We start from the raw sequence: 16,508 nt of genomic DNA on the forward strand, positions 1-16,508 counted from the left end.
GTGAGCCTAGTAATATATTTGGATTTTGCACAAAAAGCACGGCATTGGCAGGACACATATACAGATGACTCTGGGAGCATTCTGATGATATGCATATGCTCGTGATTATCATGATGGTGAATCTAGAGGCCAATGGGGCCAACACAGATAGAGCACATTTTAGGTTTCGCATTCAGATAGAGGGCAGTTGTCAAAAGGTAACAGGGTGGCTTTTGGGATGGGAGCTTTCTAGTAGAGTGAAGGTTGGGTTCGCAGGTTGCTAAAGAGGCAATATATACCTTTCTTCAACATGTGCTGTACCTACATTTTTTGTTATTATAAATTACTGGGCTGTTCATTAAATAAATGCTGATTTGACCTTCAGAATTGGACTACGCACACTGCACTTACATCTAATTATTTATAAACAAACAAATTTGTGTCAGGTTTACAAATATGGAGGAATTCATATTCATTACAATGTGCATTTAACAGGCAAGGCTCATGGGTGCACTCACAAAATTGCTCAGAGCCAGAAAGTAATTTCATTCATTTTAGAAATAATAAATGCCATAGATATTTCTTAATTAACCACTTGGCAAAAATATGTTCAGCACTGAAAAAATAAGTTTATTGCCCCTGTAAGTTTATTTTGCATATTCATATAAAAGTTTTATATTCAAGTTTATTTTAAACAATAGTTTTATATGTGGCTAAAGGGCAGTGTCTTGCTAAATATTTTGATCACCACAGTACTTCCAAAGGGAAATCATAGAAATGCTAACTGCTGAATTATAATATGTACAGTTGCACAATGCTCATGATCATGCGCATTTGGCAGCATCAATCCCATACCCCCATATGTAATAAAAGTCACTCATTTTGCTCAGGTGCAATAACTCATGGCAACCAATAAGATGTTTGCTTTTAAACAGGCAACCACTAAAAACTTACTGATTGGTTCCTATAGGCAGAGACAGATTAATGCACAGGTTTACCTAAGCTATAACCTAGTGGTCCAGTGCTATCAGGGGCCCATTTATGTGTAATACTTATTTTTATTTGGCTGAGTCAAACAGGGCTTTATATTTCATTCATCCGCCACTGCCTCTAGATAACTATGGCCTATAGCAAACTTCAAACCTTTATTATATAACCCCAAATGCATTGCTGTGGAACATGCTGCCAGTGGAGTAAAGTATTTTATTGTATGTTATGTGCCAAAACCCTCTCATTCTTCTTCTCATTCTGAAATCTGAATATTGATCAGGAACCCGGCTATATTCAGTGGACCTGTCACCCAGACATAAAAAGCTGTATAGTAAAAGTCCTTTTCAAATTAAACATGAAATCCAAATTCTTTTTTTTTTTTTTAATTAAAATGTTCATAGCTGTTGTAAACGCATTTAAAAATCTCAGTTGTCAATCAAATATTGCCTGCCCCTCCTCTATGCCTTTCAGCACTTCCTAGAAGTCACTGCTCTCTCCACATTCCCCAGTTTTCTTAACCATTTAATTGTGTAGCCAGTGAATGGGAATGGACATTGGGTCCCCAATTCTGGTGCACAAACAAGATTCTGAGATGATGCAAGGCTTGTCTTAATAACAGTGTCCACAAAATGACTCCTGCCTGCTTGCTATAATTATCCCAAACTGATGGAAACAAGATTTAAATAATTTATACAGTGTAATTAAAGTTAATTTCTTCACTAACATGATGAAATAGGATTTGGAATAATTATTTTGGGTGACAGGTACCCTTTAAAATGTCCAAGGCAATCAAGAACAGCCCTGTGCTGATGTTAAGTCTATTTTTTCTTTTCAAACTTCCCTTCTTAACTCTTTTGTCTTTCTGTTTACAATGTGGGTTATATATAAAGCATATTGACTTTCTTATAACTTGTAAAAGTCTTTTTTTCTACAGTGTAGATCCCCTGCTGGATTCATTGCCACAGGGCTATGATAGAACTCCTACTATCAGCAACAGTATACTTCAAGTGATAGAACCACGTCTAAAAGATTTTCACCATCTGCTTCAGCATCCTCCTAAGGTACAACCTTCTATTGTTTATGTAGGTAGTCACAAAGTGTCATAAGGATGTGTGTTCATAAAATTTAAGACAACAATACATTTTTTTTTTTTGGTTGTATCAATGTCTGTTTTTAAACTCGCCCCATAGACTTCTGCTAACGTTTGAAATTACATTTCTATAGTTTACAAACCCTTTTTTATAAATTCAAGTACAGTTATGGGACCTGTTATCCAGAATGCCCAACACCTGGGTATTTCCACATACCTTAAGTCTACTAGAAAATCATGTAAACATTAAATAAACCCAATAGGCTGGTTTTCTTCCAATAAGAATGAATTATATCTTAGTTAGGATCAAGTACAAGGTACTATTTTATTATTGCAGAGAAAAAATATATAAATTTTTTTTTACAATGTTTATTATTTGGGATTTTCTTGACAAGGGGTCTTTCTGTTATTTGGATCTCAATACCTTAGTCCTACTATTAAATCATTTAAGCATTTTACCTCCAATTAGGATCTAGTGTATCTTAGTTGGGATCAAGAACAAAGGTCCTGTTCCCTTATTTTATTATATATGATTAAAATGTAGTCTACGCAAGATGATCTTCCAGTAATTCAGAGCTTTCTAGATAATGGGTTTCCAGGAAACGTATCCTATACCTATAGAATTGTTACTCCCATGTGGAGTGTAGGTCTGTTAACTAAAAAATGTTTCTTTTGGATGCCCTTCAGCTTTGAAACAATCCCATACTCCTATCTTCTATTTGGAAATGATACAGTAAACAAGAGTGAAAAATACAATGTCATGCACTAATTATAAGTATAAGCACAGTCTAGAGTTAACCTATAATGAGTTGTACATTTTTTATAATAACAGTGACAAACAAACTAAGACTGCCCAAAGAGGAACCATAGTTGCCCAATTGCCATTACTTTCGCTAGTAATGTTTTTAAAGTTGCTTTTCCCAACAATGGAAGAGGCATTTATTTAATAAGCAAAAAGATCTCTACAACATCTGTATTTCAAATAAAAATATATAATTATATGATGAGCCAATAAACCACTTCCATAACCCTTTCAGAAGAAATACATTTTGTATTTCATTTATTGTCAAAATGTCATAGTTTACGCTAGGAAGTACCACACTGTCATCATGGAAAAATAGGAAAGCAGTAAACAAAGGTGAAAGGGTTTCACATGAAAACAATTACCTATGGACAGCTTCTGCAACTTCAGAAACAAGTAATGTCATGGGACTAATATGTTTGTGTTGTGTTTGTGATCTGTTTATTTTAATGCAGAAAGAATCCATTTTGACCACAATTGGAGTTTTGGAGGAGCCACTAGGAAATGCCCGTCTGCATACTACACACCTTATTGCTGCATTGCTTCACACTAACACTCCCGGTATTAACCAGGAGCTTTGTCGGCTCAGTACCATGGACCTCTTACTTGTAAGTAAATCTAGCAAAGGCATTAAGCACTTCAATTTCGGGTGCATCTCTTGGCAGTGAGAAAATTGCTACAGAGAAATTAGTAAAACTTATTTGCAGTAATGCAATGGTTTTCTGGTATTAACAACGCAAGCTGCAAGAATAATTTTGAATCAGATCTTTTATTCTTTGTAGGAAGATGGTGTTTCGGTAGGTAATATTTTATGCCTTTCTCCCCACAGGATCTTTTTTTCAGATACACTTGGAATAACTTCATGCACTTACAGGTTGAGCTGTGTATAGCAGCTGTTCTCTCTAACTCCAGGCAAGAAAGGAAGTGTCTAGCAGTTTCTGAAGAAAGAAAGGAGACGGAGGAATCACAAAATGGAAACATAGAAAACATGGAGAGCTGCCAGACTTGTTCCTCTGAGCATGAGGATCTAATGATCACACACGTAAGTCACAAATTTTATTAACTATATCATTTTTCAGGGGTGTTTCGCTTATGGTGATCACTTTTTGTTGCTATTAGTTACAGCTTTTGGATCTGCCTGTATGTGTTAAAATTCTCATTTATATTGCCTGTCATGGAATAGGAGTTAGTGAAATACTTGTCTTTGTGAGATGGATTTTACATAGACAAATTCCAATTCTTGCTTATCCCAAAAATATGTTTTAGTGTTGCAAGGACTAGGTAAAGGTTACGTAAACTCATGCAAGCAGATCTGTTATATGAAATCTAGTTTAACCAACTAAATTTCTTAATCCTGTTAGAGCTGTACTTTGCAATTTACAATTATTAATTAAGGTAAAATGGCTGTTATCAAAATAACCAGTAACATAGTAAACGCCATTTTAAACTAATTGGTGGTAATACAAAATGCAGCATTTACTGGTCACCTATTTAAAAGCAGACATCTTTGTTTACTGTTAGTTAATGCACGTTGAGAAAACTTAGTTGATTTAATTACATATGGGAAATAGTCTTAATCATTACGAAAAAGAATGCTGAAGTATTTCTACAAAATATGAAATGAATATGGCCATCTGATTTCAGTTACTTATACAACGTATAAGCTCAACAGATGCACAACTTTTGCACACCGTGTTATTTAAAAATCAGATAAGGGTGGTTCATTTATGTCTGTGAATATATTTTCTTTGTTCAAATACAATAATTGAAATTTTCCCTATTATTTTACTTCTTTTTTTCGTTTTTGTCAGTTTGTTTTTGTCATTTTAATTGCATCGTTATTATTTTTGTATTTATTCAAAGTTTCGGTTTCACACAGGGACGTTCGTCAAGACATAGAATGTTGTAATTCATAAAAACACTTAAAAACCTATGAATGGTACCAAATGTGTTGTTGGGCACCCAATATGCATCCTCTCACCCTGTGATGTCAGCCCAAAACATGCCAAAAAGTTATTGCAAAGGAATATAATGCATAACATCTTTCAGAGAATGTAATCCAAACAAATTCTCATCGGTTTTGTACAAGGTACTCACACATTCACGTACATGCCATGATAGACCCACCCAGGCAATATAGCTAAGTATACACCATAACTTTCTGTCCACCAGCTCTCCAGTTACCAATTGTAGAGGCACTATTCAGCCCTAGTGGTTAAGCACTCCAACACTAGTCCTGATGGTCTTCCTATGCAGTAGAAGTGGGCAAACCCCAACCATTGCAATCACCTTTTTTTCTCCCTTTTCTTGAAACTGACCATACCATGATCCTATTGGGATCCCGTACACACAAAGTTGTATCGATTTCCAGCCGCCCGGCAACCATTTTAAGCATGAATCAGTCACATGCATAAGTGATTTATATAAATAAATAATAATAAAAAAAAAAAAAAAAAAATATATATATATATATATATATATATATATATATATATATATATATATATATATATTAAAGAGAGTGAGAGAGATTAAATAATGTACACCTATTGTAAAATATAAGCATGTAGGCAAGGAATGGCAGTCCACCATCAAATAGTAACTCACCAAGTAATGGAAGAGGCCCAGGTGCACCACCATGAGCCTTCAGAAAGGGGAGCGGTCCAAACCAGAAATTTGTAGAGCCGGCACTCGAAAGAAGGCAAGCTTTCATCAGTCAATAGAATAAGTAAACATATTTATTGTGTCAAATATGTATAGCCTTACGCGTCGTGTCACACACACTTAGGCCTATGACTAAGTGTGTGTAACACGAAATGCGTAAGGCTATACTTATTTGACATAATAATTATTTTTAACTGTTGGTATAAGAGTGCCTTCTTTTGAGTGCCTCCTTTACAAATATAAGCATAGCTGGCTACAGCCAGGTGATCCCAGTGGTGGCCAATTAAATTGACAAAGGGGTTGCTATCCCGAAACATTGCACTCACAAATAAACATGCAAGGGCTTGTCCCTGCTTGCATTTGCCACGCGTGACAGTGAATGTTCTTCTCTGTCCAATTAAATGGACAACCATTTGGGACTTTTAAGTTACCTGTGTAAAATGTATTATGGGGGGGGGGCGGGTGGTGTGGGTGTGTGTGTTCATAATGTGTGTGTTCATATGCTTGAATGCTTTGTCTTTTCTCTTTGTTTAGGATTTAGCAAAATTAAGACTTTTCTTTATAACTGTGTTTATTATATAAACCCCATAACTACTCTTATCAGCTCTTCCAGAAATGTTGTCTTGTGCAAAGAATATTAGATGCGTGGGAAACCAATGATAAAATTCAGTGAGTATTCTTTTTTAGCTGTACACTTCTTGTAATGTGCTTTGTAAGGTCAAAATGGTATAAACATCGACATGCCCATATTGTTATAGTTTTGGATTGTTTGGACATAGACCCAATCCAAAACTATCATTTTTTTATGTTTTGCTTTGTTTGTAGATATAACATATTGCCATGGCAGTGGAAAAGTACATACGTATAGATAAATATGTCTGCCTGTGGAGAATGGCCTGTTCCATTACTTTTTACATTAATTTACTAGAATTTAAACTTTTGTCATTTGAAGCATCAAATAACCACTTTACATTTACATATAACAGTTATAAAGAATTGACATTTATCCCGTAAGTAAATGTATGTGCATATTACAAAACTCTTTCGCTTAAAGAGTATATAGTTCGTACAAAACTTAGAGCTTTGTAGATTAAAGGGATCCTGTCATCGGAAAACATAGGGCTAGACATTTTGTCAATTTCCCAGCTGCCCCCAGTCATGTGACTTGTGCCTGCACTGTAGGAGAGAAATGCTTTCTGGCCGGCTGCTGTTTTTCCTTCTCAATGTAACTGAATGTGTCACAGTGGGACATGGGTTTTTACTATTGAGTGCTGTTCTTAGATCTACCAGGCAGCTGTTATCTTGTGTTAGGGAGCTGTTATCTGGTTATCTTCCCATTGTACTTTTGTTTGGCTGCTGGGGGGAAAAAGGGAGGGGGGGTGATATCACTCCAACTTGCAGTACAGCAGTAAAGAGTGGTTGAAGTTTATCAGAGCACAAGTCACATGACTTGGGGCAGCTGGGAAATTGACAATATGTCTAGCCCCATGTCAGATTTCAAAATTGAATATAAAAAAATCTGTTTGCTCTTTTGAGAAATGGATTTCAGTGCAAAATTCTGCTGGAGCAGCACTATTAACTGATTCATTTTGAAAAAATGTTTTTTTTCCCATGACAGTATCCCTTTAAGCATGACTGCTTTTGCCCAATGTTTTTTGTTGCAAATGATATTCTCTTTCTTTGTACAATTATATATGTGTACTTTGCTCACATATGTCGAGACTGCACATCAACTGGGACCCCCAGCAGACCCCCTATAATTTTGGCCCAGACACTCTGGTTTGTTTATCTGTTATTCCTGTGTTATGTTTGCTTGTCCTTTAATTACATGGCATGATAGCAATTCCTCTTATCCCATCATAATAACCAGAGTATTATTTTATTCACGGTGCAGCGCAATATTCCGTTATGGCACATCTTTTTATATGTTTTTTTAGATAATCGACTTATAATATGGTATGCTTTCAGGGCAGAAGGAGGCATGAGAAGAGGGAATATGGGTCACCTAACTCGCATTGCCAATGCAGTGGTACAGAACATGGAAAAAGGTCCTGTGCAGGCTCAGATTAGTGACTTTATCACAGGTAAGACTGTTTGTGAACGCCTTTCAAATACCTGAACATCATTCACACAATTGTTCAATGCTTTATTGCTCCTCGTGGCTCAGTCTTACAGTTTTTGGTGTTTCTGTATTTCTATGTGTGTGGTAAGTGTTTGTGTTGCAAATAGTTTCTATTGTTTTGTCCAAGATGCCTATTTCCCATAGTGCTGTACTATGGGACTTACTAAGTCACTATAGTAGTGGGCAATAAGCATGTGCATCAGCTGAGACACCTGTGCTCCTAAATGAATTATTGGACACTTCCTAATGATGATTTCATGCAGGGGACAAAAAGCTTCATGTGCCATTTCCCTAAAAGACAAAAAATAAGCCCAACTGAAGTTACAGACTTACTTCCGAGCTGCACAATTGAGGAAGAGTGGGGGAACTGGGACATAAAAGGGCTGTTAATTGGGAAATGTCATTGATACAAGCAAGCACCAAACTTTGAATTTGATATTGTACTTAACTTTCCAATAAATAGGAGCTCATTTACTAGCTGTGCCACATTTTTATTTTAGTGCATCTATGTTTTATATTTTAGCGGCAGGGCTTACTGTGTGTGTATAGTTCAACAGAATGAATGATATATTTTATTGTGAGTGCTGTTTTACATTGAACTGTGAGAAATGTAAGAAATAAGCTCTGAATTTGAGATTTTTCTGAAACTTGTGAAATCAATGTCCATGGATTCACATTCAGAACAAATAGGAATGGTGGTAAAATATGGGGAGTAAGCAAGTTTTTTGGGTGCCCAGGGCTATTCTTAATGATAAAAGGAATATTAGAAGTGAAGAAAAGGGATGTAGTAGGTCCATAACAAACTACTACAAATATAACAACTTCATATATTGTGGTTTGTTCATATCAGTGATTTTATAATCAATAAAAACATGTTTGCCACATAGTCCAGCAATGTAATTTACAGGTTCATTTCATGTCATTATACAGTAGATTTATTTCTGTTTCTATATAGTTCCTTAGTAGATCCTTATGTTTGCATATAGTTGAGGAATATGTGCAGGCTTTAATGGTTACTTATGTGGTTTATTTATTCCTGCAGAATTGCCTGATGATTGCAGAGGGAGATGGGAGAGTTTTGTGGAAGAGACTCTGACAGAGACCAATCGCAGGAACACCGTCGATTTGGTAAAATTAATCTGGGCATTGCTGACTATATAGTGTGTAGGAAGAATAAGTATTTGCCTCAAGAATAAATAACCAGTTGAAGGGTGTGATTCACATAATTCTTTCTAATGATTTCCGTAAATTGTGAAATAATCTAACTGCTAAAACAAACCAACAAACTTGAACTCCGGAAGTTTTGTAAATGGCCATGGATACGGCTGTCCTTCAAATTTGCATATCTGCTCCTCATCACCATAGTGGGTGGTTCACAAATTCTCTGAAAACAGATGGTCTTCAAGTTCCATTAAGTGGGGGGGTTGCATTACAAAGTGTGCCTATTGGGAAATAGTTTATCAGAGTAATGTGGTTTCCTCAGTGTTTGGAATCAGGTATAAATGTGTGAAAAAAAATGATATTTATTTCTGGAAGTTCAGATAGTGTTTATGCTCCTTACATAAGCCCAACTGAATGAGTTTCTGGTAACTTTTTATGTTTTTATCTTTGATAAATCATTTGAACTTTGAATAAACATTCTCGCATATATTTGTCGAGAAATACGTTATCTCAAATTTTTATAAATTGATCCTAAAGTCTACTTCCCAGAGGTACAACTTTGCCTGTATAGTATTTTGCTCATACTTTACAATGAAGCTTTTCCCACAGGAGCTCAATAGGGTTGCTATCTTGTGACTGTGCTAGGAAGCCCATCATAAAATATAGTACTCCAGCTTCCTGTGTCTCAACAAAATAGGATTTGCATAATGTAAAAGTATGCTTTGGATAGCTATCCTTCTGCATAATGACATTTGCGCAAATACAATTCTAACCACATAGGATGGCATGATATTGGGAAAAATAGGAAAGTGTTAATAGAGTCTGCACTTCACTTGGGAGAGACAAACATAATGCTCCCAACAAGCATTTTTTGTGCAAAATAATATTGTTTTCCCCAACCAGAGCTCAGGCTCTGTTACCCCCACTGGAGGTGCAGGCTCATAATAGGTGCCCTTTAGCTTCCAGAGATCTGATTATGTGTTTGATTTGGGATTGCAATAAAGAGAACCTGATTATTTCCAGTCTTATGCAGCTTCTCTTGGCATATAATCCCAATATTATTTGTTTGGTATGTAAATCCAATAAGATTACCCTGATCACAGTATTGAATCTATTCTCTGGCCAACTTTCTCTTTACTACCCTGATTTCCATTCCCTTTCCAAGCAGTGAATTTGTAAATATGTCCTATTTCAGGTGAGCACCCATCACCTCCATTCTTCCAGTGAGGATGAGGATCTTGATAGTGCATTTCCTAATGAGCTGTCTGTGCAACAGGTGAGGCAAATATACTTAGGGCTTGCTGAAATGAGTTTCCAGCATAAAACGTCCACTGTTTTTTTTCATAATGACATAGCAACTTTCCGATATACATACATTAATAAATATCAGTAGTTTGAAAGCTATTTATAAATGTAATCTATTAAAAGCAGTCTCTGTCTGGCTGTTTATATTCTCCACACTAAGAGCAAGGCAAGACGTGGCGTTTTTGCGGCGTTTTTACATTGCGTTTTTAAAAAAGAACAGTCAGGCGTAAATTCTCTACACATGCGACCGTCAACATGCGTTTTTCATGTTTTTCAGAACATAGGATTCTTTTCCCAACATGCACTTCTCATTGTTCTCATTGAATTTGGACGCCATATTTAAAATACGCTGAGTATTTACGTAAAGTGTGGTTTAAAACGTGCAGATCCCATAGAGTCTATTAATTTGGTAGTTTCTTGACGTATTGGCGTTTCAGCTAAAAAACGCCAATACTGGTGTCCTGTGGCCGATTATATCTTGCAAGTGCCCTGTGTGAATTGCCATAGTGCGTTTTACATTAGTTTCAGTGGTAGTGCAGTTTATGCTTATTTACGCCTGGCTGTTCTTTTTTAAAAACGCAACGTAAAAACGCCACGTCTGGCCTTGCCCTAATAATTGAGTTCTGAAACAATGTAGCTGAAGCCTTCTGATTAGTACAACTGAAGGAGAACTGCTACATTGTTTTAGGAGTCATTGATAAGTGTGACCGAAAGGCACAAATAAATTGCAAGTATATTAATTTTTTTTTAAATAAATGAAATGTTGAAATTAATGTATATCGGTAAGTTGCTTAGAATTACCTTTTCTTTCATTTACATTTTCTTAAATTTTTTGGTGGACATCCCCTTTAATCTTCTAGAATCTAGAGCACCCATTTTCTTTACTTAGGCTTTTTCAGATTACCAGATCCAGCAGATGACTGCCAACTTTGTTGATCAGTTTGGCTTCAATGATGAGGAGTTTGCTGAACAAGATGATAATATCAAGTATGTACAATATCCATGCCTCTTGAAATGGAAACATTCTGTTTTCTAAATGTATTACTTCATTTTTGTTCTCAAGCAGAATCCTGTGTAGAAATCTGTTTCTTTAAAAGTTTAGGATCATTGACATGTTCCTTTGAATATCAATAGGAATGTAGCAGTATTACTTAAGAGTTGTGGCATGAAAATCTAACTAAAGCCACCCCCATCTGAGCGGTACTTTCCCAAGCAAGGATCCTCTTCAGGTGTGGCCATCATGTGGGACTGGAGGCAGTGCAATCCCCCCATTGAAGTACTGTTTTCATTTGGAATTAGCCTGTGGCAGGATGGATCACTCTGCCCCCAGCCCACCATGACGCAGGAAAAAAGCGCTGCACCCTCTGCTCTCTGTCTCCTTCCTAAAGGGCAGGTACTGCTGGACTGGGGGTGGTTTAGGGTGGTTTTTACATGAACAGATTTTCAAGCCACATTCCTATGGATTTTCATATGAACGTGTTTTCCTTTAAACATGAGACATGTTCCTGTTTTTTTTAATTTTTTTAATGTTATGTCCAAGCATTGTTTCAATGATTGACTAGTGATATGTGGCTAAATTCTAAATGTTTTTATTTATCTATGCATCCTAGTGCTCCCTTTGATCGTATTGCAGAAATTAACTTTAATATTGAGGCAGAAGATGACAATGTAAGTAGCTCTTTGTCTTTCCATGTAAATATGAGTTTATGGGAGTTATGTAATAAAAGGCACTAACTTTGCCCAGGTGCCGTAACCTATATCAACCAACCGCCACTGTTTTGGGTTCGACCGAACCCCCGAATTCTTTGTGAAAAATTCAGCCAAATACCAAACCGAACCCGAAATTGTATATGCAAATCAGTGAGGGGGTGGTAAAAAATTTTTTACATCCTTGTTTTGTGACAAAAGGTTTTAAGGATTAGGTGCGGCCAGGCACAAGGATTCGGACGAATCTTGCTGAAAATGGCCAAATACTGAACTGAATCCTGGATTCGGTACATCCCTACTTTTAAATGTTTAAAATCAGACAATCACAATTTGTTATTCTCAAATCTGGAATTAGTAGTCCACAAACATATTTGTTTGAATAAACAAAACAAACAAAACCAAGAAAAAAACATAGATGTGATGCTTTACATGCTGCAGTATGCTAACCCCAACTGATACACTATTTGACATAATGGATTAGACACCTAACCTTAATTTGGCTACAGCATAGGGAGCATGTGGTATGCTGTGCCTCAGTCACCAGGGAATGTTATGTAAAAGAAACCAGAGCTCCAGGGTTAGGGCAGTTGTACTATGGAGCCCACATTTTATTTTTTTGCACTTATCTTGTATAACCAATGATAAAATAACAAAGAGTTAAATATACAAACAAGTAATAAACATCTGTATAATAGTTAAAAGCTCACTTACAATAGCAAAACCAGTATGCAAAGGTTTCTTCTGCTGAAGAAACCATTTGTACTTAGGTCCAATATGGTGACTGCTTTTGTGCGTAGGCATTTAATTAAAAAAAAAAAAAAAAGCAATAACACAAATTCAGTATTTCTATAATAGACAGACCCTGAATTACTTCTATAAGCTCAGGCGTTATCTATCATCTGCAGCCCAACGCTACCCTATTTGAAGCATGCTGTAATGAACGTATTCAGCAATTTGATGATGAAGAGGAGGACATCTGGGAAGAGAAAGAAATTGGTTATGGCACTCAAGTGAAATCCAGGACAAGGTAAATATGAAGGTTTTTAAAGCATATACGAGCATTTTTTATAGGGCACAAACACAGGAAAATGAAAATACCCTAAATGCCATAGCACATAATGTTTACTACAACTGATCACACAGGGCCTGACTGATCATCCTGCAGCAAACATTACTTTTTTTTTTCTAGATGATTCAGTTAGTGAATTCCCTTTTACGACAATCAGCTCTTTGCTTTTGTTTTCTAACGTGTAGGTGACTGTTAGAATGTAATTGCTGATTGGTTACTATGGACCACATCACTGGTGATATTTGTCTCCCATGTTAATAAATAATCCCTTTAATGTACACCACCCTGGATCTTGCAAAGTCCATAACTTGGAACCAAACGTCAATAGAATAAACACTTTTATTGAAGCTGGTCTAGTTATTAAGCTGTGTATGTTAGTCACATTTCTTAGGATTTTTTTTGTCTGTGTTCTATGCACAGCCAAGAGGAAAAAAGTCTCTGTTACCCTTGCACACCACACTCATGATTCATATGATGGAGCTTAAACCAGACATAATATCAAAGGCTATTTTGATACTAAACTCTATAGTTAGTATAGGTATGGGTATATAGAATTTATGTGAAAGTAGGGAGGGGTGTGTGTATGGATGCTGAGTTTTCATTTCAAGGGGTTGAACTTGATGGACTTTGGCTTTTTTCAACCCGATTTAACTATGTAACTATACCTCAGCACCATTTAATTTCTGTGCTAGCTTTTACACGTCCTACGCAACTCCTTTTATACAACTCTTGTTCATTGGATCTGCTATCTAAAATGGGGTACTTGCCTAGGTGGAATCTTAATTTAAACTTGTGAGGCCTCTCACTACTTGTAGGTTTGGGGTATCCCAGTCTTCAGAGGATTCCTCTCGCAGTGACCTGGAGAATGGAGAGCCAACTGGTAGCCCTGTATCTGATGAAGAAGATGAGGAAGGACATAGTGTTGAGACCCCCCAAGCTGCAGACCTCATTACCAGCACCCAGTCAATGCAGAGAGACTCTGTTGTTCCAGAAGGTGCTGTTGGCCCTTTCAGTGAGATAATGACATGTTTTTTTATTTTACTGTTATTTATAGGTAACACTTATTGCATCAGACAGGATGGCTAAAGCAAGCTTAATTACTTTATGGCAAATTAGCTAGTCCTGAGCATTTGGACTAGTGGTTAGGAGGGTCATCCGTATCTTAGGGCCCTTGGTTGTCGCATCCACTGTATAATTAAATGCCCTTGTTAATGGAACATTAAACACTTTTCTTTGCATAGGGAACTGCTCTGACTGAAAGTGAGTAAGGTCATTAGGTGGCATATGTTTTATTGCATACATCTGATTTGTAGAACACCTTTATGTACTTAAACTACATAAACATTTATCTAGGCCGTGAAGAGTAGACTGTATGAAATCCTGCACACAAAAATACACTTACTGAGTTATGAAATTTCATTTCATTTTTTCCCACAGAAACTGGGTGGACAGCTGTATTTGATGAGCCGGTAAATTCAAAACCCCCAGCACCATGCGTTGCACTTGATGTGGGATCCAGTGTTTGGGAAGCACCTGTTCCAGAGACATCTACTTCAGAGCAGAAAGGATGGGCCAAATTCCCAGATTTTCAACCATTTTGTTGGTAAAATTCTTTAGAAAATAAAATTGCGGCCTGCATTGCTTGCAGAAATAGTAATTTTACCAATTTCAACACTGAAAAGATGCAACTTTTACATGCCTCATTCCCATGTTATTTACCAAGCACAGGCCGGTATACTTTGCTGAATTATATGTCCTATCTTTTTCCTACTGGCAATAGATCATAGTCTCATTCAGTCTACTTTGTTTAAGTAAAATTTGCATCCATGGGTATTTAATGCATTTCTGATTGAACCTGATTGGACTGCACAGCTGAAACGTTGAGCTTACATCAGTAGAAGTAGTAGTGAAGCCGTTTACAGCATAACCGCCCAAGCAGTTGGAGCAAAGCTTTTGTTTTACATGCAGTAATACATGCAAGATGTAACTGGAAGGGTGGGTAGCAAAATGTTAATAAGCACTACATGTAGGGGTGCATATAGAAACACAACTTTTTCATCAGATAGTACACTTATGTACTATTTTCTCTCTCTCCAGCTCGGAATCAGGCCCACGGTGTAGCTCTCCAGTGGATACCGAGAGCAGCAGCTCTGATGGACGTACAAAGCACAGTCAAGACAAGTTGTGTAAGTTGACAATAACTGAACAATGTGGGACAGTGGTATCTACCCTGATACCTAAACGTGAGGCACATTGCAAGCTCTAAGCATCTTTTCACAGTCGTACCCATCCAAATTTTTTTTGTATGTGCCAGCTGGGAGATAGTGCTCCCACAGTTTGAGCAAAGGGGTTGGAGAAAGTGAAAGAACAGGAAAAGTGGGTAGCTTAGAGAGCAGGGCAGGAGAAAAGACATAGAATAAGTGGCCCATGGAGCAGAACTTGGTTTACAACAAAACCTCCCATTTTTATTTTCTTGTTAGAGAGGTCAGTGAATTCTTTAGGGCTCTTACTCACGAGCTGTTGTAGCTGCGCTCCCCTGCATTCTGTTTTTCTGCGCAGGAATAGACGCATTACATTTTTTCCAATGGGACTGTACTCACACAGGCGCGTGTAGGCACCGAACGCAGGGAAAATGCAGCATGTTGCGTCTCAACCTGCGTTCGGCGCCTACATGCGCCTGTGTGAGTACAGCCCCATTGGAAAAAATTTAATGCGTCTATTCCTGCGCTCCCCTGCGGCTGAACGCAGAAAAACGGAATGCAGGGGTGCACAGCTACAACCGCTCGTGAGTAAGAGCCCTTACACTTGCAACTCCCTCCAATCACCTGAGTTCAATAACGAGGACAGGTAATGGGGTGGGGCAACTGCCTCAGGTCGTGTAATAGAGGAAACGAGGAAATGAATAGTAGGTAGACTGAAGGAGAAAAGGATACAGAAAAATGCTACACTGGTACTGTGACATGATATGTATGCTTTGTCTTGCTGCCACCTTACTTTACATACTAAATTGATACTGTTATGATACCACAAGTTTTATACCTTAGGCCTGGTGTATCAATATATTCCTAAAGGCTGTCTTATTGCCACTGAGAATGCATGGCCTGGTAAAGTATTGGTTCTACGCCAAGAGCCCTTAGTTTATTGCTACTTGCCCAGCCCAAAATGTTGGTATGTGTATACCTGGTTCGTACATACCAGCATTACCCACTTTGTTTTTATGTTCTTTTTAACCTAGGTGTTGCTTAAGGTAGTTCTAGGCCAATTGCTAAGGCTGTAGCAGGAGGCTTGTTTTATATGTAAGGAAAAAAAAAAGTTTGAAAACTAAAATATTATTTGGGACACATTTATGAAATAACAAAATAGGCAATTCTAAATGATTCCTAATAAGTCAATATTTTCCCAATTTTGCTGACAGGAAAGATTTTAATAAATATTTATTTTTTTAACTTTACTGGATTTTTTGCGCACTACAGCAGCTATGTCCTACCTGTCTCCACTTTTGCTGATTCTGTGACTGCCTGGAAAATTTTAGTTGTGCACCACTATCGCTAAGGGGTCGTAGGTTGGACATCCCTATGAATACATTTGTTTCATATGGTAAAAATATATGTGCCATAAA

At 37.1% G+C, this 16,508-nt stretch overlaps 1 protein-coding gene across 8 annotated transcripts in view; it reads left to right on the plus strand.

Annotated features, from left to right (window-relative positions):
• ppp6r2.L (protein phosphatase 6 regulatory subunit 2 L homeolog) overlaps positions 1 to 16,508 on the plus strand; it is a 47,824-nt gene that overhangs the window by 20,700 nt on the left and 10,616 nt on the right. For 4 of the 8 annotated variants that reach the window (XM_041585081.1, XM_041585077.1, XM_018250940.2 and 1 more), the window contains 13 exons: positions 1,889 to 2,030; positions 3,317 to 3,469; positions 3,691 to 3,903; positions 6,130 to 6,194; positions 7,494 to 7,609; positions 8,690 to 8,775; positions 10,004 to 10,084; positions 11,003 to 11,100; positions 11,724 to 11,781; positions 12,726 to 12,847; positions 13,705 to 13,901; positions 14,327 to 14,492; positions 14,987 to 15,075. In XM_041585081.1, the coding sequence (XP_041441015.1) occupies positions 1,889 to 2,030; positions 3,317 to 3,469; positions 3,691 to 3,903; positions 6,130 to 6,194; positions 7,494 to 7,609; positions 8,690 to 8,775; positions 10,004 to 10,084; positions 11,003 to 11,100; positions 11,724 to 11,781; positions 12,726 to 12,847; positions 13,705 to 13,901; positions 14,327 to 14,492; positions 14,987 to 15,075 (1,586 nt within the window). 8 annotated transcript variants of the gene reach the window in all.

The sequence above is a fragment of the Xenopus laevis genome, chromosome 3L, assembly GCF_017654675.1.
Source record: "Xenopus laevis strain J_2021 chromosome 3L, Xenopus_laevis_v10.1, whole genome shotgun sequence".
Lineage (NCBI taxonomy): Eukaryota > Metazoa > Chordata > Amphibia > Anura > Pipidae > Xenopus > Xenopus laevis.